Source organism: Acartia tonsa, chromosome 8 (assembly GCF_053477335.1).
Source record: "Acartia tonsa isolate MP-2025a chromosome 8, ASM5347733v1, whole genome shotgun sequence".
In the NCBI taxonomy this organism is placed as follows: Eukaryota; Metazoa; Arthropoda; class Copepoda; order Calanoida; family Acartiidae; genus Acartia; species Acartia tonsa.
In genome coordinates, this window is record NC_137267.1 from 15,862,203 (window position 1) to 15,883,747 (window position 21,545).

At 32.3% G+C, this 21,545-nt stretch overlaps 2 protein-coding genes across 2 annotated transcripts in view; both read left to right on the top strand.

The window, feature by feature from the left end:
• The window catches only part of iPLA2-VIA (calcium-independent phospholipase A2 VIA), a 32,072-nt gene extending 26,992 nt beyond the window's left edge, over window positions 1–5,080 (top strand). The window contains exons 22-29 of the mRNA XM_080169218.1: window positions 72–112; window positions 733–797; window positions 1,181–1,233; window positions 1,586–1,678; window positions 2,019–2,140; window positions 2,855–2,928; window positions 3,330–3,411; window positions 4,496–5,080. Of these exons, the coding sequence (XP_080025344.1) occupies window positions 72–112; window positions 733–797; window positions 1,181–1,233; window positions 1,586–1,678; window positions 2,019–2,140; window positions 2,855–2,928; window positions 3,330–3,411; window positions 4,496–4,561 (596 nt within the window). The 3' untranslated portion in view covers window positions 4,562–5,080. The remainder of the gene's footprint in view (window positions 1–71; window positions 113–732; window positions 798–1,180; window positions 1,234–1,585; window positions 1,679–2,018; window positions 2,141–2,854; window positions 2,929–3,329; window positions 3,412–4,495) is intronic.
• Window positions 5,081–9,986: 4,906 nt separating this feature from the next.
• On the top strand, window positions 9,987–17,972 carry LOC145326113 (uncharacterized). The gene is made up of 18 exons (XM_080169228.1): window positions 9,987–10,115; window positions 10,519–10,584; window positions 11,230–11,271; window positions 13,452–13,530; window positions 13,753–13,864; window positions 13,953–14,101; window positions 14,166–14,373; window positions 14,454–14,564; window positions 14,621–14,846; window positions 15,016–15,197; window positions 15,280–15,370; window positions 15,476–15,696; window positions 15,803–15,974; window positions 16,072–16,136; window positions 16,239–16,377; window positions 16,515–17,036; window positions 17,191–17,253; window positions 17,759–17,972. The coding sequence occupies exons 1-17, from the start codon at window positions 10,049–10,051 to the stop codon at window positions 17,250–17,252; spliced, it is 2,514 nt and encodes an 837-aa protein (XP_080025354.1). The 5' UTR covers window positions 9,987–10,048; the 3' UTR covers window position 17,253; window positions 17,759–17,972.
• The last annotated feature ends 3,573 nt before the right edge of the window (window positions 17,973–21,545 follow it).

The following is a 21,545-nucleotide window of genomic DNA, read 5'->3' on the forward strand; positions in this document are numbered from 1 at the left end:
ATGATAGTTGGTTAAGATATTATTTCTTTTAAAAAAAGTTAATTATCATCCCCTAATCCCTGACATTATAGGACTAAAAGAAGAACTGCCACAAGGGCTTTCACCTGCCAGGGTAAGTAACAATCACAAGGTATTTGTGTAAGTTTAGGAAAATACGCCAAACTATATTATGATTTTTATTTTATTATTCGCAGAAAATTGTCTGTAATACACAGGGTTCGCATATCGGGCACTTTTCAAAAACTGGCCGCCCGATTGCCCAAAAGGGGATTTGGGCACCCACTTTGGGCAAATGTCGTAAAAAGCATATAAAAAGGATATTATAAACTAGCCTAAAACCATACTAGAAATAAAATAGCCTAAAACCATATCAGGACCTATAAAAGCTCCACTGCAAAGGAGAACCATATCGGTTCAGCAGTTAGCGAAATCCATCTCTAGATACAAAAAAGCTTACTAATTTATATAAAAATTAATATCACCCAAAAAATAGGCCCGCCCTTCCTCTTTTTTCAACCCCTCCCCTTTTTTTCAACCCCCCCCCCCCCCACCAAAAAAAACGGGCGGTGCCCGAATCTGCCCAAAAGGACCGATAAAGAACGGCCAAAACCGCCCGCCCGATATGCCAACCCTGGTAATACGATACTAAACATGATTTTTGCAGTATGGCTCAGAACCTAAAATTAATCGGTTTCAAAGCCATACTGAAAAGAAAATATTTAAATATTTTAGAAACCTGACGAACAAGAGGTTTGGAGAGCAGCTAGATGCTCTGGAGCCGCTCCAACATACTTCAGGTACCGTTCTTTAATCTACCCGCGACCGTAGTTCTTCAGGGGATAGGTTCGAATCTAGGTCCGACACTGCGTCATAACTAAAACAGGTGCAACTCATTATCATGCACGGCACATCCCATTACAACGGATGATGCTCTGGATTCTCTAGATAATCATTTAAAAATTATCAAGAGATATTGTAAGTTCTGCTCAATAAGGTTGGCATTCATCCATTAAAGCTATTCTCAACAAATAACAAACTAACATTGACAAAATAGAGTAACAACTAGTTAAATAATCAACATGATTAACATTAGTTTCTCTCTAATTCCTAGGAATCAACATTCCAAGATTAAAGTGAAAAATATAATTATACCATTTAAAAATTACAAAATTTTATTTAGATCGGCTGGCAAGTTTATTGACGGTGGCCTTATTGGAAACAATCCTACCCTTGGTATGTAAAGTTTTCAGCTATTTTATTAATAAAGTGATATGTTTTTTACCATTTAATATCAATTCTAAAATATCTATTGGTCTACTAATATCTCTATGGTATTAAAGATATACAAAAAAAAGTGCCCCAAAAAGTTTGTTTCTGGTTGTCGGGCTGTTTTTCCTGAATTAGTTCAGGTATACAATGCACTTACTATGACGACTGCGTCATTATTTTAAAACGAATATTTTCAAATGCAATTTAAATAAACTTCAATAATTTAAAACTTTTAAAAGGCAATGTAATTATAAATCGTGATACAATTAAACCATTTTTATGCTTGAATTATGAATTGAAAAATGATTTGTTTTAGATCTTCTAACAGAAATCCACGAACGGAATTGTGCCCTGCGAGCTGTGGGGAGAGAAAAGGAAACTGAAACCATTAGTCTAGTTGTTTCAATTGGTATGTATGCAATGGCTTCCTTTGACTTAAATAGTGAATATGATTTTATTGTTTAAGGAGCTGCTATAAAAATAAACTAAGATGATCTGATAAAATACAAATGCTTTGGTGCTTTCCCTCAACGTTTTTTTCTTCTAAAAACTTACCCCTGTGGGGGCTCAACCACAGCGGGGCCTATACCTGTATATAATATTTTAAAGTAGTAAACGAATTAACGATAAATTGCCCTCCTCCGTATTTTCAATTTATTTCTAAATACGAAGGGTTGGTTTTTTTTGTGCTCGACAAGTCACTATTAGGGAAATTGACAAGGCTTTGAAAAAAATTGCAAATTTTACAGGAACTGGAGATCCACCGCTGGAACGTGTGGAGAGTTGCGATCTTTTCCTTCCTGACAATCTCTTAAACCTACCACAGCTAATGTATGGAGTATCTGCTATGGGCAGACTTCTAGTTGAACAGGTTAGCATATATGGACAGACAGACAGACAGATATCTTGACAAACTTTCAAACATGCCACAGCTTATGTATGGAGTATGTGCTATGGGCACTGGACTTCTAGTTGAACAGTTTAGCATATATGGACAGGACAGACAGACATACAGACAGACTTCTAGTTGAACAGGTTGATAAAAAGATAAAAAGACAGACAGACAGACAGATATCTTGACAAACTTTCAAACATGCCACAGCTTATGTATGGAGTATCTGTTATGGGTAGAGTTTTAGTTGAACAGGTTAGCATGCAGTTATGGACAGACAGACTTCTAGTTGAACAGGTTGATATAAAGATAAAAAGACTGACAGATAGACAAATAAAAAAATGCATATTGTCAGACAGATAGACTGACAATCTTTTGAATTTATGTATGGAGAGTTTGTCTATGGGCAGACTTCTAATTAAGAGATAGACACAGATATTTTTAAACCTGTATGTTAATAGAAAAAATAGACAGCCTGACAGATTCTGGGACAATCTTGAGAACCTATGTATAGAGAATTTTTGCTATCGGAAGACTTCTTATTGAAAATGTTAATATATAGATAGATAGACAGACAGATACACGAGTATAAGGACACAGATACATTTTAAACCAGCCTATTAAGAATATAACAATTGGGATATACCAAAAGTCAAATCTGATTTGTTACAACAATCATCTTTGTGATTTCAGGCTTGCTCAGCAACAAATCGTGTTGTGGACAGGGCACGAGCTTGGTGCTCCATGGCTGGCATTTCATATGTTAGGTAATGTTAGTTTTTGTTTTTTATTTGAGGGAGAACTGGACTGCTAGTCGCATGCCCTAGAATGACTCATAGCATTTTTTGTTTATTTTCTTACTTCAGTATTAGTTCCCATCAAATGGTGAATGTCGACTTCCTGAATTTAAAAGTCACACTTACATTTTTAATTGAGAAGTACAAATAATTTACCACTTCGCGTTTTTTTTTTATTTATCAAAGGACATCTGTTCAACATGTGTAGATTATGTGACATTTAAAAACAACCCTTTTGACATCTGTTTTACTCCCCTTAACACTTCTCTTGATTTTGATTTAAGAGTGGTAGAAATTTTCTGGAGAGCTTCGCGCACCTCTCTGGCAAAACCCTGTTCACGCCACTGGTTTCAACATAAACTTTTATCTAGGTTGAGCCCTCAGCTTGATTCTGATGTAAAGATGAATGAAACAGATGATGAGATTTTAGTCCAAATGATTTATTTAACCCAGGTATGAAAATGGTTTCTACTGCTGCTATGTTAGGTGCGTTTTGTTCATGATAAAAAAGGAGAAAGTGTTGACCAAGGGGGGGGGGGAAGTTTTGACACATTTGCGTAAACAGTGTGTATAGGCTTTATCTTTGAAAATGAAAATGAAAAAAAAAAAAAAAATTAAGAGTTAGAAGTCAACTTATGAAACAAAATATGCATTTTTTTCTTCAAATATGTGAATAACATTCAAAAATATGCATATTTTGTTTCATAGGTTGACTTCTAACTCTTCAAAAAAAAATTCATATTTTAATTTTTACCTGTACAGAGAGGACCTGGAGGCCTGCAGCTCCTGAACTTGGGGGCCTATCCAAAAAATCTTAAAACTTGGGAAAATTCATCATATAAAAATGATTTTATCCCTTATAACCTACCCTCTCAGTCCAAAGATAAAGCCTATACTCACTGTTTACGCAAATGTGTCAAAACTTCCCCCCCCCCCCTTATAGGTGATAGTCATTACCATTCGTATGAATCTTATTGTATTGTATTTAGTCTCAGGCTGGGAAGGAGGGGACATTTTGTTACCCAAAGGTTTTCATTCCGCAAATATTTTTAATGCACAGTATGGGTAATTTTGTTTATCATCATTCATTTGGGTTGTACATCAATTTATCGTCCATTGTCTTGAGTTTTGATTATAGTTGAAGGAATTTTAAAGGGATAGTTTCACGAAATGCATTTGAACTTAATTTAGTGAACCGCATATTTTATCCTGGTTACATGGTTAAACTACATTTTTATGGCATATATTTGAAAGAATTTCAATTTTCTACCACGTAGTTTTTAAAATATTGAAACTTGAAAATCATCTTTTTAAATTGCATATATCACAAAAAGACAATTTTCAAGTCTTGATATTTTAAAAACTATGTGGTAGAAAATTGAATTTTTTTCAAATATATGCTATATAAATGTAGTTTAACCCATTAACTAGGAAAAAATATGCGGTTCACTAAATTAAGTTCAAATGCATTTCGTGAAACTACCCCTTTGCCCTTGAAAAAACTTTAACATTTTTATATTATAAATAAATTTTTTAGGTTTATATGTATGAAAATAGAGTCAAAATTGATGCCTTAGTCAAACAATTGCTGTCAAGAAAATAATATTCTTTGAAATAATAAAGTTTAACATTTTTTAAACAATGTATAATTATACAAAATTGACTACCTACTTTTTGCTAGGTATAAATGTTAGTTCTAATTAAACTATCTAAAAAAATTCAAAATATGATATTAAATTTGAATCTCCAAAAATTATTAGCTTTAAAAATAAATCTACTAACATATTGTACCCATATAATAATTATGCATTTAGAGAAGAGTGAGGGGGATTTTTGCCAAACAATCGTAATTTATATTTATAATATAACAACTGAACCAATTAAATTTTTTTGACCTGATTTAAATTTAGTTATGATTTGTATTTCGAAAAACACTGATTTCAACTTAAGCAAGGTATTTGATATGTAAAATTTCTAGGTATCTGTTTTTGCTGCTCCATTCGTGGGTCAAAATATAAATTGTCTGAAGTGTAATTAGATGTTATGGCTTAAGATTCCCCGCTCTCGATGTAGATATACTAAAGATTTTCTAATATTATAAAAGAACAAACTGAAATATAGAGTAGCCTCGCTACTAAAAAGGGAGAAGTAGTTTGTGCTCGTATTGCGTAAAATCCGTGAGTTAGCTTCAGTCGAAAGCGATTATTAAGTCTAATTGTTATTAAATATGCGTTTAATTATACTATGCGTTTTTTCAACATTAAGAACAGTTATACTTAATAATTGATTTCGACTGAAGCTAACTCACGGATTTTACGCAATACAAGCACAAACTTCTTCTCCATTTTAAAAAAATCGGTCTGTGATTTACATTGGATTGTCAAAATACCTTTTTATATAAAAAATGAAAATTTTGAAATAAACTATATAAATTGCAAGTTTTAGTTTTTAATCCAAGCATTTTATATAATATTATTATTTTGATTTGCTTATTAAAATTATTTAAGGGGCAAGTATAAGAAAATTATTTCCAGTACGGATTTGAAACTGATAAATATACCTAAGCTGGATTAGAAAATGTTTTCAGATATACTGAAAAATCATGAATAGCATCGTGTTACAAACAATTTTCCACGAATGTTAAAATACAAATCATAACATTAATACCGGTTTTGTTAGCCGGGCCTTCGGCCCTCGGGAAAACTAAACTGTTATGATTTTTATTTTATCATTCGCGGTAAACTGTATCGATATCTTTATGATACGTGATTTTTTAGTATGGTTTAGAACCGGTGCTAATTTAGTGGATACTAATCGGTTTCGAATGCATTCTGAAAAAAAATATTATTTGTATACCTTTATTTAGTGTTAGATGTGATTTTTTATTTATTGTGTGAGTGATTTTTGTGCTTTACAAGATTTTGTTATGTCTTTAACTATTCTAAAGGGTAGTTTCACGAAATGCATTTGAAATTAATTTAGAGAACCGCATATTTTTTCCTAGTTAATGGGTTGAGCTACATTTATATAGCATATATTTGAAATAAATTCAATTTTCTACCACGTAGTTTTTAAAATATCAAGACTTGAAAATTGTCTTTTTGTGATATATGCAATTTAAAAGACGATTTTCAAGTCTTGATATTTTAAAAACTACGTGGTAGAAAATTTAAATTCTTTCAAATATATGCCATATAAATGTAGTTTAACCATTTAACCAGGATAAAATATGCGGTTCCCTAAATTAAGTTCAAATTCATTTCGTGAAACTACCCCTTTAAAAAGAAATTGATTGATTATTTGTAAGTTAATTTTCTGTAAAATTTATGCTTCTTTTATTTAAGATTAGATATCTATTTAAGTTAGTACCTAGTTTTTTGTTATTTTTATTTAATGAATTTTAAATGTTATCGTATTTTATTTATGTTATCACATTTTACTTATTATCAATCCAATTAATTTTTTTCAACCAAAAATGTAAAATGATTTGATATGATTATGCAGACTTTTATATGAGATTTATAATTTATGTGCCATTATGTAATGTAATTAAAAATTATATAAATAAAATTGTACATTAGAAAACTAATTTGTTGTTTTTGATGTATAGCATTTCTCTAATTTTGAAGTACGTTTTTTTTGAGAATTATCATTAATTCTCGACTTTTTTTAGGTAGGGAGGGGATATTCAATTGTAAATTGTGTTGGTACCCAAAGTTTCATTAAAATTCCCATTCTCTGGCCTCAAACTTTAGGTACTTGAATTAAACTTGATTGGTTTGTTCAAGCTATAAGTGCCCAAACTTTCCAATCAATAATTTATACACTCAGACGGGGTAAATTTGTGTATCATAATTAATTGTTTGAGCTTGCTAATAAGTAGCCTATGTATGCGGATTTATTTTGGTTCACTTCTGTTTAGTATTTTTAATCTTTTTAAATTAAAGAATGGATGTAGACTACACGTGGATATTAGAACAGGGAGAAAAATGGCGACAATTTAGCTTGCTAACATGGACCTCATTTATTGGTCAGTTCGTTTATCCAGTATGGGGGGAGAGGGTGGAATCGTTTTTTAGCCCACTGCGTGTTTTACTTCATTAGAGTACATAAAATTCTGGTGTAACATATATCTATTGTTCCTAGACGTATAATCTTGCCTATCAAACAAAGATATGACCCTATATTGGTAAAATTCCTATAATCTACCAGTGAAATACTCATGACTCTCATTTCATATAGGACACAGATGGTTATATAAAAGACTATTCCAAATAATTTTTAATAGTTATGCTAAGTTTAGTTTGTATGCAGCTGTAAACTATAACACGTGGTTGGCAGCCACGCGGCGGTGTCTGAATATATTTGCTTTTTCGGCTGAGTGTGTGGTGTGATTACATTGGATGTGGCTGATGCTTTCTCCAAGCCGCCCAGCATAATAGACACCGAGTGGTTCATTGCGACTTCAGCTGCATAGACAAGCGCGGATAAGACTCCAAAAATCCTTATTGGATGGCTTATTAATTCGCGCGGATGATGAGTGGCCAAATAAATTTCTGGAGTCTAGAGCCTTTTCAAACAACTCTGCTTGAATTTAACCTGCCAAATCAGAAACATGCGGCTGCTTTTATAGCCCCAAAAATTATATTCTGCCGTAACCGAGAATTTCCATAATCTGCAAGATAGGTTTTGCTGCCTAGCTCTGACGGTGCAGCCATAAAACTTTCCCTCAAGTTAGAGTGGGGGACCAAAACCTGCGATGTCCTAATCCTGTAGGGATATCCAGAGTACCCAAGGGGGAGGGGGTTGTGTCAGTGCTCAACAAGCTACTTTGTATAAAAGCGTTACTAGCTTAAAAGGTGCTATTGGTAGTCCTGTTGCGAAAAAAGGATTTTGCCAGCCAATTTTATATTTCTCTAAATTGAGAAATGTTTCTAGAAAATTAATCTGATTTCCGGGGGCTCAATTTCATAAATTTATTACTTCCAAGAATGGGAAATTTAACCAAATAATCCTTTGTAAGAAACAGGATATCTATCCGTATGTAATTAAGGATCTGCTGAACCGACATTATTCTCCTTAATGGTGAAGGTCCCTATATGTCCAGGGAAGGATTCCAGCCATTTTGGGGAAAGGTATCGTGTATCTCATTCCCAACCCTTCCAACAGAAAGTTCCACTCGAAAAACTAACGCCCACCCCAATTTGTTTACTGTCTTTTAAAAATAATAGTTTCTATAATAGGTCTTGGGATGACGTGAAATAACTATTTTGAGGGAGGATAACCTTCCAAGAGAAATCATAATTTAAAAAAATACACCCCAACCCCTCTCCCACAAAAAAAATACGTTTTCAAAAACTAAAATTAAAAGGGAGTGGTCGACTTCTCCCTACCTCCACTTCAAGCGATCCTAGAGGCCTGTAGCATACTCTGTATGACAATTCTAGAAGAAATGACTCCCTTAAATATGGGGCAGAGGGTTGAAACTGAACAATACTTTGAATGGTTCCTGGGGGGCCAATAAATTGATATTATGGTTGGATAACCATTCCATTTAGATTATAGAGTAGAACTATAACACCAACCTCTATTCTTTCCTTCTCCTGAAATAGAAAACCTTTTCTAAATTTCAGGAAATGGATTTCATATACACAATAAGTGACACAGTTACTCTGTAACTCAGTATATCCATATGAAAATGGGAGCAACATGATTTTATATGCTTATTTCAAGATAAATGACCTATTTACATCTAGTCTTCAGCTATATCATTTTGTGATTTTTAAACTTTAATGAAAATTTTTTTACTAAACTCACTTTGTATGTTTTTATATCCATAATTTTTGTGCTTCGCTAATGGATATAGAATATACGTGGATATTATGACAGGAGAAAAATTATCCTCTTTTTAGGTTGCTAACATGGACATCATTTATTGGTAAGTTCGTTCATCCAGTAGCAGTGGAGGTGATTAGGTAAAGAGGGGTGGAGGTATCGTTAATTTAGCCAGCTACAAGATTCACTTATAGAGTTATTGTAGAGTATACGATAATCTGGTGTAAGATCCAAGTAATAATAAGTCCATTGCTTTGCTGCTCATGGATGTTAAGATGATTAGTCTAAACTAACAAAGTCTATTATATAAAGACTTGTGCTCTGTTCTATCTCTAAAAATTAGAAAGATATCTATCAGATCAGGAAGGGAGAGGGACGGGACATTGGAATGTAAATTTTAATGGTTTCCAAAGTTATATAAACACGATATCCCATTCGTTGGCTTAAAAACTGTAGGGACTATTATAGATCTAGGTTGAGTTGTTCAATTAAAAAGATATTTATAGTGCCTATAAAAATGACGTCATACAATACAAAGGACCAATGATAGGCCAATACACAGAATAAATTACCAGTGGCAGGCCAGTGTACATTATGATTGACCATTAGTAGGCAAGTATGACAAAAAAATTTTATAGGCACTGTAAAAAGCTTATCATATCCAATGTGATTTTGTTACGACAAACCGAAAAGAAATAAATTAAAATACTAAACTTTATTCTTTTATTCTATTTTCTGGAATAATTTGGAATAGAAAAACAAATTTAAAGTATTACAGCAATAAATCAATCATTCCTCAGGAATTTCATAGATGATTCATCCAATATTTTCTGAAAATTCATAAAGAATTACTGGCCCTTATGCGGATCTTATGCGTAATACAATGGTAATGGTAATGTACATGTCCAATGATGATGAACAAAAATGAAATTAGTAAATTTGGACACTGAAACATTCAATAAAAGTACCTAATTTTTTTAAGCCAACGAATAAGAGAACCCTTCTATTTATATAATGATCATACTCAATCATTAAAAAATAAATAAAAAATTATGTTTTTAAAAAAAAGATCAAATATATTCTTTTTTGTTCAGTTACTGAAAAATAAAAATTAAATCTATTTTCCATAAACCTATCTCTTGTTTTCAATCAAAGTACCAAGAATAATTTCAGGATAAATTATTAGCTTCAAATTTCAATGTTCTATAGAAAATGAATTGAATTAGTATGCGCTAGTGTGTCCTGTCGTGTAAATATGAAAGGACATACTATTTTTATTTTCCTGGCACTTTTACCTGTTTCAACTTTTACAAAGGCACAAGGTAAATATAACTAAATACTGTATGATTGGACTTTATAAATCAAATAAATAAACAACAACCATAAAGCAAAGCTTTAAAAATCGTACAAACATACATCTATCTGTGCCTGTCTGTTTGTTTGTAATGAAGGATCTCGCTAACCGTTGAACCGATCGGGTTCTCCTTAACAGGGTAGCTTCTCATTGGTCCAGGGAAGGTTTATAACTATTTTGAGGGAGGGTACCACAACCCTCCGAAGAGAAATTGCCCCAAAAAATTTTCTTTCCACTTTAATTTTTTAAATAAATTAAAAATAAGGGGGCTTTTAAAATCAAATGCCTCTATAAAGGGTACGGCTGCAGGACTGGCCCTTAAAGAAGGAAAGCTGCGCTTTTAGAACATGATTTTTATTTAAAAATTATAGGATATGGATATGAATCTTCAAAATCAAGTTCCTATAGCCAAACATCTAATCAATATCAAAGTGCAGGTATACATTTTTTACAATAACTAGCTATTTTTACTTTTTATCCTTTTTTTGTACAAAAACTGTTTTAAAACAATGGATGTAGAACATACGTTGATATTATGTCGTCAATTTAGCTTGCTAACATAGAACTAATGATAAATAGATAAAATCGTTGTTTTGGCCCGCTGCAAGTTTCACTTTATAAGAGAACATGAAAATCTAGTGTAGGATCTAAGTAACAATATATCCATTGTTAAAACATGCATATGATAGAGTATTTTAAACATAGCCAGCATGTATTTGCTTCCCTCACTTTGTATATAGGTAACTATTTCACTAGGCAACAGAGGCTTTCTATGTGAATATATGTAGTTGGAATTGATTAAGGTTTTAGATTTTAGTGTCTGTACCTATTTTATTACCTAGTTTTGCTTTTTGCTCCTCCTGTATTCTTTACTTACCATTCGGGTTTTCTAATATGTGGTTAAATTGGTTTTGTTTTACATGTTTTTTCCTTACTCAAATCAAAGACATAGAACTAAAGTTGATATCAATTTGAAATCTAACCTATAAATATTACATAATAATTGTGTATAGTTTGTTTCGGTATTAAAATTAACGCTTTGAAAACCATAAGTCCACATCAAATTTTTTTTTTAATTTTAGGTAGTGAACTAGAGGCGGAAGGTAACTCTATGAATGATCCAGGTTTTACAACTCACACCAATTAGAATTATATATTGTTATTTTTATGTTAAATACCAACCTCTACATTTAACCTTGTAAAAATACCCCAATTATGACATTGTAGATTTGATTACTTCGTAATATATTTTTTAAAAATAAAAAAAAATAATTTTATGAGATTTCAATTTGCAAAAACAAACAGTCTCAAATGCTTTGTTAATATCATGCACACCCCACCCGAAGGCGTGTTAGGTTAGAAAAAACCCCCCGCAGAAACGGTTTACACAGGATGTACTGGGACCTCATGGTGGTTTCAGAACATGCTTTCCCTAAATTGAGTTAGTAGCTTCCCATAGTAGAAAATTTTAAAATTACTTTTGGTGATCAAATTTTACTTTTATTTTTAGCCTACCTTCACCTAACCTGCTTTATTGTCTTATTTTTCCTTTCATTTTTATCATGCAAATTCGCTTACATTACAGTTGAAACGACAGATATTGGAGCTTTCTAAAAAGGTCTCTAACATTTTTCTAGCTCTAATACTTTTTGAGATATCTTATTTCAAAGTATTGCTGTAAAATCATCTTTTACACAGCAAAAAGTTGAAATATAAAATTAGTTATTTTAGAGTAAATTACAAGTATCTTCATGTAAATCTCTCTAATATTGCTCCAAATTGACCAAATTGGACAGTTAAGGTGCCTAAAACTATCTACATTCAATGGACAATCCAAATCCACACTTTTTGAGACTTTATAAGTCAACAGGAGAACGCTAAAATGTAATATCAAATAAACAAATGTAATTTAATTTTAAATAAAAATCACTTTTAAGTCATTTTTAATATTGTAAAAGGTGTTTTAAGTTAATAGAAACTCCTAATTAATTATGATTTATGATTTTACAAATCGCAGTATTAGTTTAAAGTACCTGATAGTGTATATTAACAAAAAAAAATGTGGCCTAAGAATAAATTGTTTATTTTATTATATGTGAGATCATTTATGAAAGTCTTTTAATTACTATATTTTCTTAGTTAAGGTGGCAAAAACTAATCTTGTTTCATAAGGTTATAAAAAATTTAAAAGGCCAATCAACTATTGCTAGAATTAGTAGATTACATTTGTGAACTGCTTGGGAATGCTTAAAATTCTAACAATTTTTTGGTTTATTTTCTATGATTATGTCTATTTTTCTTAAGATATGTTTTTATTTGTTTAAAATATCAGATGATTGTGTTTTATTGGCTTACTAATTACAAAGTGACAACTTTATACACCATAACTTACCTTAAAATCCTTGCTGAAGTCGATTATATTTCAATTTATTTAAAAAAAAAACAGGAAATATTTTTTCCTTTGGCATTTTTAAAAATCACTTCAGTATGCTCCTATTGGCTTATATAGTCTTAAAAAGTATGTATTTGGATTGTCCATTGAATGTAGATAGTTTTAGGCCTCTTAACTGTCCAATTTGGTCAATTTGGAGCAATATTAGAGAGATTTAGATGAAGATACTTGTAATTTTCTATAAAATAACTAATTTTATATTTCAACTTTTTGCTGTGTAAAAGAGGATTTTACAGCAAAACTTTGAAATAAGATATCTCAAAAAGTATTAGAGCTAGAAAAATGTTAGAGACCTTTTTAGAAAGCTCCAATATCTGTCATTTCAAATTTAATGTGAGCGAATTTGCATGATAAACATGAAAGACAAAATAAGACAATAAAGCAGGTTAGGTGAAGGTAGTCTAAAAATAAAAGTAAAATTTGATCACCAAAAGTAATTTTAAAATTTTCTACTATGGGAAGCTACTAACTCAATTTAGGGAAAGCATGTTCTGAAACCACCATGAGGTCCCAGTACATCCTGTGTAAACCGTTTCTGCGGGGGGTTTTTTCTAACCTAACACGCCTTCGGGTGGGGTGTGCATGACAAGCAATAAGCAATAATATACTGTTTTGTTTCATGAATAACTCTAAAGCTCAAAATATAAAAGTTTAAAGTTTAAAGATAATTTAAAAGTCCCAAATTTGTCTGAACAAACGAATGAGTTATTCTTTTTATAAGACTTTACGGACCAGTATAATTTACGGTCCAATGTCCCTTATCTGCCTGTGAATTTATACTATCTGCTTTTCTCAATGTATTTATAATCATTAAAAAATTCTCTAGCATTTGTTGTAATTACCTTATTTAAGGTATGGATGGAACCTCTAAAGCTTGTAGATATGATGAGGGAAAGGGATGGAGTGATTGTGATCCTTTTGAACTTATCAGGTATGAAAATAATTGTCCAGTCAATATAAACTTGTAGATAACCAAACTTTTGTTCTATTATATTCCTAATTATTACATTTTTTTGTCACTGAGACAACTTTAAGTTATTATTCATGGATTATTTTTTTTACACTTGTCAAGGAAACTTCAGCCCAAAGAGGTTTGAATCTCCTTTTAACCTACAGGAAGTTTATTTGTGCATTTTACCTTTATAAATTACAGATTTAAAGTGCTGCGCTTGGTTCATGGAGGAAGTCAATGTGAAGATGTTAAAAATATCACTAAACATTGTACACCTCATGATTTTCCATATGGAACACATTGGCTTATCCAGGTGATTCTTAGTACTAAATTTGTAGTATCAAATATGAACAAGTAAAAATTTGTATTAACTAATTATACATAAACCATTTTATATTTAGGAGCACAGAAAATGCATATCAGAGTTGAACAGACTTAAAGCCATGGTTGCTGACTTGTCTAAGTTTATTGATAAAATGAATGACAAGGGCAAGGAGCTGTTCGATCTCTACATGAAACTTAAAGCAACCTTTGAAGATCTTACAATGAGGTTTGTACAATCTAAATTGATTTTATTTCTGGAGTCTAAATTTATAATTTAATTAATTTAATAGAGTTGAAAAGATGAAACATGATGGAGAAGGTCTTGATGAAGCCCTTAGGAAACTGAAAGATGATCTTCAGAATTGGAAGAATAGAGCCAGAGATCTTCAGAAAGAATTAGAGGATCTGAAAATGAAATTTCATGATTTAGAGACTGAAGAACATCAGTTGACTCTCACTAATGACCAGCTGACAGTTGAGATAAATATTATCAATAAGGTATTGGAATGTAACTTATATAATTGAAAACTTTAATTAAGAAAACAGGAAAAGTTCTAATTGCATTTATGATATAAAAGGAAAATGAAGCCATCCAGAAAGAGATTGAAAGAATCATGAACATGAATGAAGAACTGAAAAGAAGAATAACTGAAAGTGAACATACCAAGGAGAAACTGGAAGATTTGAAGGTAATGGCAAATATTTGATGAAATTTTATATTTTACTAGTATAACTTAAATTTTAGGTTGAAAAGCAAGCACTGCATAAGCAATTAGAGAAACTGACAGACAAACTACAAGATCTGAAGGACAAACTAGCTGAGCTCAAGATTCAATTGCTTGCCAAGAAGTTGAAGCCTGATGATGCTTATGACAACAAGGATACTCATGTTGACATGAGTTTGGAGATGTTTATTGTTCACAACAAGACAAATGTTTATAAACCTGAACCTTATGCTATATATTACACTACAGGAATTTATATATTAACTTTTACATATTATGTGTTACACTTTCTGTAAATTAACTCTTTTTTATATCAAACATTTTCATGATTAATCTAATGATCCTAAATGTTTCAAATCTGAAAATTATATTATATACATAAATTAATAGTAAAATAAAATATAAACTTTTTAATCAGAGGCTTATGTTGAGGAAAAGAAAGAGGAGCAACCTAAATGCCTTATTTCTTACTATGGCACTACAAATGAAACTTGCTGGTATGAGACTGATGGAGAGAAGTCTGAAGACTACTTTGTAGATGCTCTTGGTCATCACTTAGTTGAAGCTCATTGGAAATATTTCACTATTGATGTCAAGGTATGAACTGGATTGTTATTTACAAATTGCATTTGTCCTAAATATTTTACTTTACTCTCCTGTAGTAATTATTTACATTCAGGATCAATATGAGTGTGACAAAGCTTCCCAGTTGCATTATGAATTCTTGCTAAACAGATGCAGCCCCAAACATTTCTTGCCAGTATTGTCAGGTTGAGTTTCAGTTTTAGACAAAGTTTGGCAAAAACCTTTTTCATCAAATCAAATTAATCTCAATTTAGTCATATCTAACTCCTGTTTATTCTATTATTTCTTAGTATTCAAGCCTGAGAAAGACAGTAAGGAGTTAGGCACTCACATATTCCCAGCTCCAAAGCAGGCTGATTCCAAGAAGTCCTGCTGGATTACCTTCCTGGGAGCTCATGGACACTGTGAGAAGCACAAGGACAAGTACAGTCTGTACAACACTCCTGATTTGGAAGATATGAATGCTCATTCCAGTAAGAAGGCTTGTCTAAGCAGACAAGACTGGTGGCAGGTCAGTTTTGGAATTTTTTGTTTATTCATGCATTAACATTAACCTTAGATATAACTTGAACAGTATCACCCTAATTAATAGTTACAAAAAAATTATGCTTTGTAAGGTGTTCTGTGATACTCCAGTAATAATGACATATGTTCCTGATCATTTATCCACAAGTTGGGCAGATGAGTGGATCATGCATGACAGTCATGGTGGTAGAATGTTTGAGGATGCTGAAGATGTTGAAAACAAGATAAATCCTGATTCACTTAACCCCGAAGCTGTCAAACCAGGTAAATTGATTCATTTCATCAACTTCTGTAACCTCATTTTTACAAGTTGATTTATTGTGCAAATTGATTTATTGTGTTTAATTTGCAACCTTTTAAGGACAATACAAGTCTGAGATTAAATCAGAAGAGCCCCTGTCTCCTGATTATCATGACTCACCTGAATACAGGAAAGATAATATTTTGATATTGATACATTTCAATGATTTTAAGTAACTAATACTTTTGCAAACAATTCTATTTGATTATACAACATCAATAAATCATTACAGAAAGAGTCTTCATCTTGAGGGAGAAGAGAAGGAGTCAATACTTGCCTCTCTTAGAAGCAAGCTTGGCCTGTCAGGTCCTGTTGACAAGATGAATCCAAGTGTCCAGATACATCCTGGTATCAAAACTGAAGATCAAGGAATGGTTACAATATTGTACTTTAAGATTATTATATTTTTTATATTAATTTTAAACTTGCATATTCTATATGATGAATAGATATCAACACACTAAATAATTATTTGGCAAGAAGTACAATATACAACTTTGACTAAGGGGCTGAGAGTTCAGGAACAGGATATGAATATGAGACACCAGCACCCCAATCCTATAAGCCAGCCGAATATTCCAGCAAAGCACCTGCCTACGGAGCCTATGAAACACCTGCCCCAAAGTATGAAGCACCAGCACAGGAGTATGAAACCCCAGCCCCGCACTATGAAACAGAAGCACCAAAATACGATACATATGAAACACCAGCACCCAGTTATGAAACACCAGCCCCAAAGTATGAGAGTTATGAGCCAGAAACTTATGAAACCTCGCCACCAGCCCCTAGTTATAAAGCACCAGAAACCAACCCCCCATATGAAGCAGCTGAAGTTAAATATGACAGCTACGCCCCAGAAACGACAGCAGCAGCTTATGGTTACCAACCAGAAGCCGCTGCATCAGAAGCACCAGCATATGCGCCACAAGAAGAGGACAGTGGATACGGGTATGAACCTCAGCAAGAAGATAGTTCACCAGGAGGATACTACCCAGCACTTGCAGATGCAGACACTGAAGCAGCAGGTACCAATCGTTAGAAATAAATTTTTAGTACACACCACTCTATAACTCAATCATGAACTTCAAAAAAGAGAATTAAATATGCCAAGCTTAGGTTCCAGGAACAGAAACAAAGTTTGTGATCATTTCCTAACAAAATTGAGCTCTTGTTTCTTAGGAGGAGGATATGAAGCAGAGAATGCAGGATATGGACAAGGCTTTGACCCCTACAGTTATTGAGGTCATTTAATAATTTAAACTTGATATCACATGATACATTTATTTAAACAAATATGCTCAGGTTTATTAGAACCTTTCTTATCAAGTCCTCACTAATTGAAGTGAAATCCTTTTAAATAAAATATTGATATTCTATTTTGCATCAAAAATTTTATGACAATTATCTGGTTGACTAATGGGCAATTTTTTTATCAACATTATTTTTGAAATTTTAAATAAGTTATTAAAGCAAAATATAATCAGTTACTCTGAGTATGTATGTGTTATTATAAAGAATCTTTATCTGTAAAAAAAACAAAAGAAGCATTGCAATTCACACGCAGGGATTTTGAGGGATAAGACTATGGACAACATATTGACACCAAGAATTATGATATTAGCCCTTCTGTGTGAAAAAGTTTTGACACTATTGTACCAACCAATCAAAATTTATTAGATATACACCTAGTCATATGAAAGAATGTCTTATAAAAATTCCTCTCTACCTAATATTTATCATATTGTAGGCACTGAAAAAGATCACCAATCTACTCCTGAAGAATAAGCATGACCCAAGACAATTTGCAACTGAAGATGGTTGTATCCAAATATCCAGACACAGAATTAAACATATGTTCTATATCATTGTCAAAGATTGTACTCCTAAAACTAAAGTTTGAAAACACATGATATATGTTTAATGTAATTTAAAGTAAATAAAATATTTTCATATCCTTGCAAGCATGTTTTCAAGCTGCTGCCGTGCCCAAAGGTGCTTTTGTCATATTTGGAAAAGATATCACAATAAGGTTTTTAAGCTTGGAAATTATCTTACTTAATCTGTTATTCTAATACTACATGCCCCAAAAATGTTTTTAAAAACTTTGGAAACTTATATTAAATGTTGATTGATTGTTTCCAAAGAAGAAGTTTTCAAACTTTTCTACCAATGATTTTAATCTGCAGAATTGGTAATTTGTATTTCATCAATGAGGATGTATATCAATTTATCGTCTATTGCCTTGTCCCTTCAAGTCCCTGTTAAGTTTAGTGGCACAAAAAGTCATTACAACCACCTAGCAAGCTGAGAATTCTCATTTCAATTCTGTCTAAATGTGCGACATTTTACATAATGGTGGATATAAAGTCAATATATGTGCTTTTGTTTTTATCATGTTGGCTAATTAGATAAAATAGTTAGTTACACCTACTCAACATAGGCAGTAGTAATGAGCCTTATCTAAATCCAAGAAATTTTGAACAAAAATTCGTCTAGAATATTTTCTTTTATTATTTTAAAAATCATTATGGATTATTTTAATTTATTAAGGAAACAGAAGGTAATGTTTTATGTTTGAAAAGTAGCTGGAACAGAGCCACCCAAAAAACCTGAACCTGAACCATGGTATTAAAGTTAAAATTTATTACCTAGGTATTATTATTATACCTATTTCCAAAGATGTCTATGTAGGCATACTTATCTTCAACTTATGTATACTTTTCTAGCATAATTAATTAGCTTAATAATTTGGGATTTTAAAATTAACAAAAATCGTCATACTCTCAAAAATCTTTTTGAATTAAAGACACACTTCTTTTGTATCTAATCATCCTTGTTGAATGTAAATTATGTATGTATGAATAATGGATATAGGATATATGTGGATATATTGACAGGGAAAAATTTGTTGTCAATTTAACTTGCTAATATTAACCTTATTTTTGGTCAGTTCTTCATCCAGTAGAAGGGGATGGGGTAAAGGGGTTGAATAGGTTGTAGCCAGCTGCGAGCATCACTTTGTCAGAGTACATGAAAATCTAGGGCAACATCCAAGTAATAATATATCGGTTATTGTGTGAATGAAAATAGTATCCCTGTATAAAGAGCTATAAAGATGTGGCGTTCAGGAATAAAGGAATGATACGATTTAAGCAAATTCGTACATAAAAAATTTATTAAGCAGGAGGTGTACAATTACATAATAAATGTATAAGAATAGATGGATAACACAGATAACTACCTGGTTAAAGTGGTGAGGACCTTTTTCTTTCTGCTTTCTGCTCTTTTGTAGCAAATTGTTTGTGTTGATATTTTCGACGCTATTAGCTGATATTCAAAGTATATTGAAAGTAGGCACAATTATACTGTTATTTAACCCATGCCCCCTCTACTCTTTTACTTTTATATTACTTTATAGTAGGTAATGCAAAATCCAAAAATTACTACTTGGATGTTACACCAGATTTTCAAGTCAAAAATGAAACTCGCAGCGGGATAAATTAACGATACTCCTCCATCCACCCATTTTACACCATCTCCTTCCCTCCTAAAGCATGAACGAACTGACTGAAATGAAATGTTAGCAACCTAAACTGACTACAAATTTTCCCCTGTCATAATATTCTATATCCATTGCTAGCCCCTATATTTCTGAGAGGGGCGTCCCAAATCCCATTTTCTATTCATAATTCTCCATTTCAGGATTTATTGGTAAATTAAGTTGAGAATTATTCATATTTTACACCATACATCGCTGCTATGAGCTTGGGTTTAAAATCAAGGATGTTAAGACAAAATGGATGATAAATTAAAGTAAGCTCCATTCATCATTGAAAATAAACAAAATAAAGATAAACCAAAATTTGAGAGATCTTGTTTATATTTTAGGTACCAGTATAATTTATACTCAAATGTTCCTTGCCTGTTATATTACAATCCTATTTCATTAAGGTTGGGATACGCGGAAATCACAGAACCGACTGGGTTGAATTTTGTCTTTGAATGAATTAGACAAATGTATATTTTAATGTAAAGTTCTCCAAGATGTAAGAGGCGCAATCGCTAGTAATTGTTAAAAATATTAACCCTTACAGATCGGGGGGAGGGGCTAAATTAGCCCCCCCCCCTCTAGTTTTTTCAGTTTAATTTTTTTTTGTAGGCAAGATAGAGAGTTGTGACTTCATGACTTTTTAAGTTTAGTAATTACACGTCGGCAAAAGTTGATTTTATTAGGATATCTGGTCTGTGTCGGTCGTGATGTCCGGTCTAAGTCGGTTAGGTAGCACCAAAATTAGAAAAAAATCTAAATAAATCTTAATTTCTACATTATAACTTTTGTGTATAAGGTAGGGACCTACAATTTTTTTTGGTGAATGCTTTGATATCAATGTATATCTGAGAAAAGTGGTGTAATGACCGTTTGACCGCTCCCTGACCGGCTTTTACTATAGACATATATCATGAATATCGTGGCTTCTATTACAGCTAGAGACCTATAAATTCTTTTGGTAAATCCTTGAGCAATAATGAACAGATAAAAGTATTAAATGGCGCCGCCAACCGCCGAAAATGGCGGTTTCCGTTATTTTACGTTTTTTGGCGATGGCCAGGAAAAGTATTTTTTTTTGTTATGGAAAATAAAAGTTCGTCCTGAAGTTTAGTTATCCTAGCTTTAAAAAGCGGCTAATGAGCGGTCTGGCCGCTATGACTTATTTTTACGTCTCTATCTGTAACAGGAGCCGAGATAGAGGGGGGGGGGGCTAAATTACTCCCCCCCCCGCCCGATCTATTAAGGTGGAAATTTGGGCCCGATCTGTGAGGCTTAAAAAATAGCATGCTTCTACATAGTGTAAATTTTGTTTTAGATACGCAGGGAAGGGGGGGGGAAGGGTATATGAAGTATAAAATGTATATTATTATTACATTATTGCATCTTAATGTTTCCATTAAATTTGATAGCAATGTTGAGATTTGTTTTAAGGGGAGGAGTAGTCTTAAATCTGGTTATTTTCATGTTATTGAGAACTTCTTAGGATAAAGTGTTTTCACCCTAAAATTTATTTTTCAAATAGCCAAATTAAAAAATTTATCAAAATCTGAGTAGTGTTTTTATTCTAAAACTAGAATTGGTCTGTGTATCTGTAGGTCGTCTGACAGTTACTTGTGTAAAATGTCAATTCATAACCTGCGGTAAAAAAATTGGTACTATTATAGATTTATATTGGTTGGTTCTATGCTAGTAGTGTCCAAACTTTACAACCAATAATTTTAATCTACAGAAGGGGAATTTTTTCATCATTGCGTGTTTTGTACGTCAATTTATCGTTCATTGTCTTATGCCTCATGAATACCAGCCTTCAAATTATACAATAACCAAAAAACTTGTGCTCCCCCCCCCCCTTTGGGAAGCCTTCAACCTACTACAGAGTTTTTAATTTACTTTAGTTTTACCCCCCTCAAAATTTAAAAAGATACATTAGATTACCCAACCTTAAACATTTGAAATTCCACATCCCCCCCCCCTCTCCAAACAA

Bases quoted from the DNA above. Each gene is read 5' to 3' on its own strand.
- LOC145326113 (XM_080169228.1), top strand. From the start codon at position 10,049: ATGAAAGGACATACTATTTTTATTTTCCTGGCACTTTTACCTGTTTCA. The intron at 14,847-15,015 runs CAGGAATTTATA...AAACTTTTTAAT, and splicing joins TTATGCTATATATTACACTA to CAGAGGCTTATGTTGAGGAA. The intron at 15,697-15,802 runs GTCAGTTTTGGA...ATGCTTTGTAAG, and splicing joins GCAGACAAGACTGGTGGCAG to GTGTTCTGTGATACTCCAGT.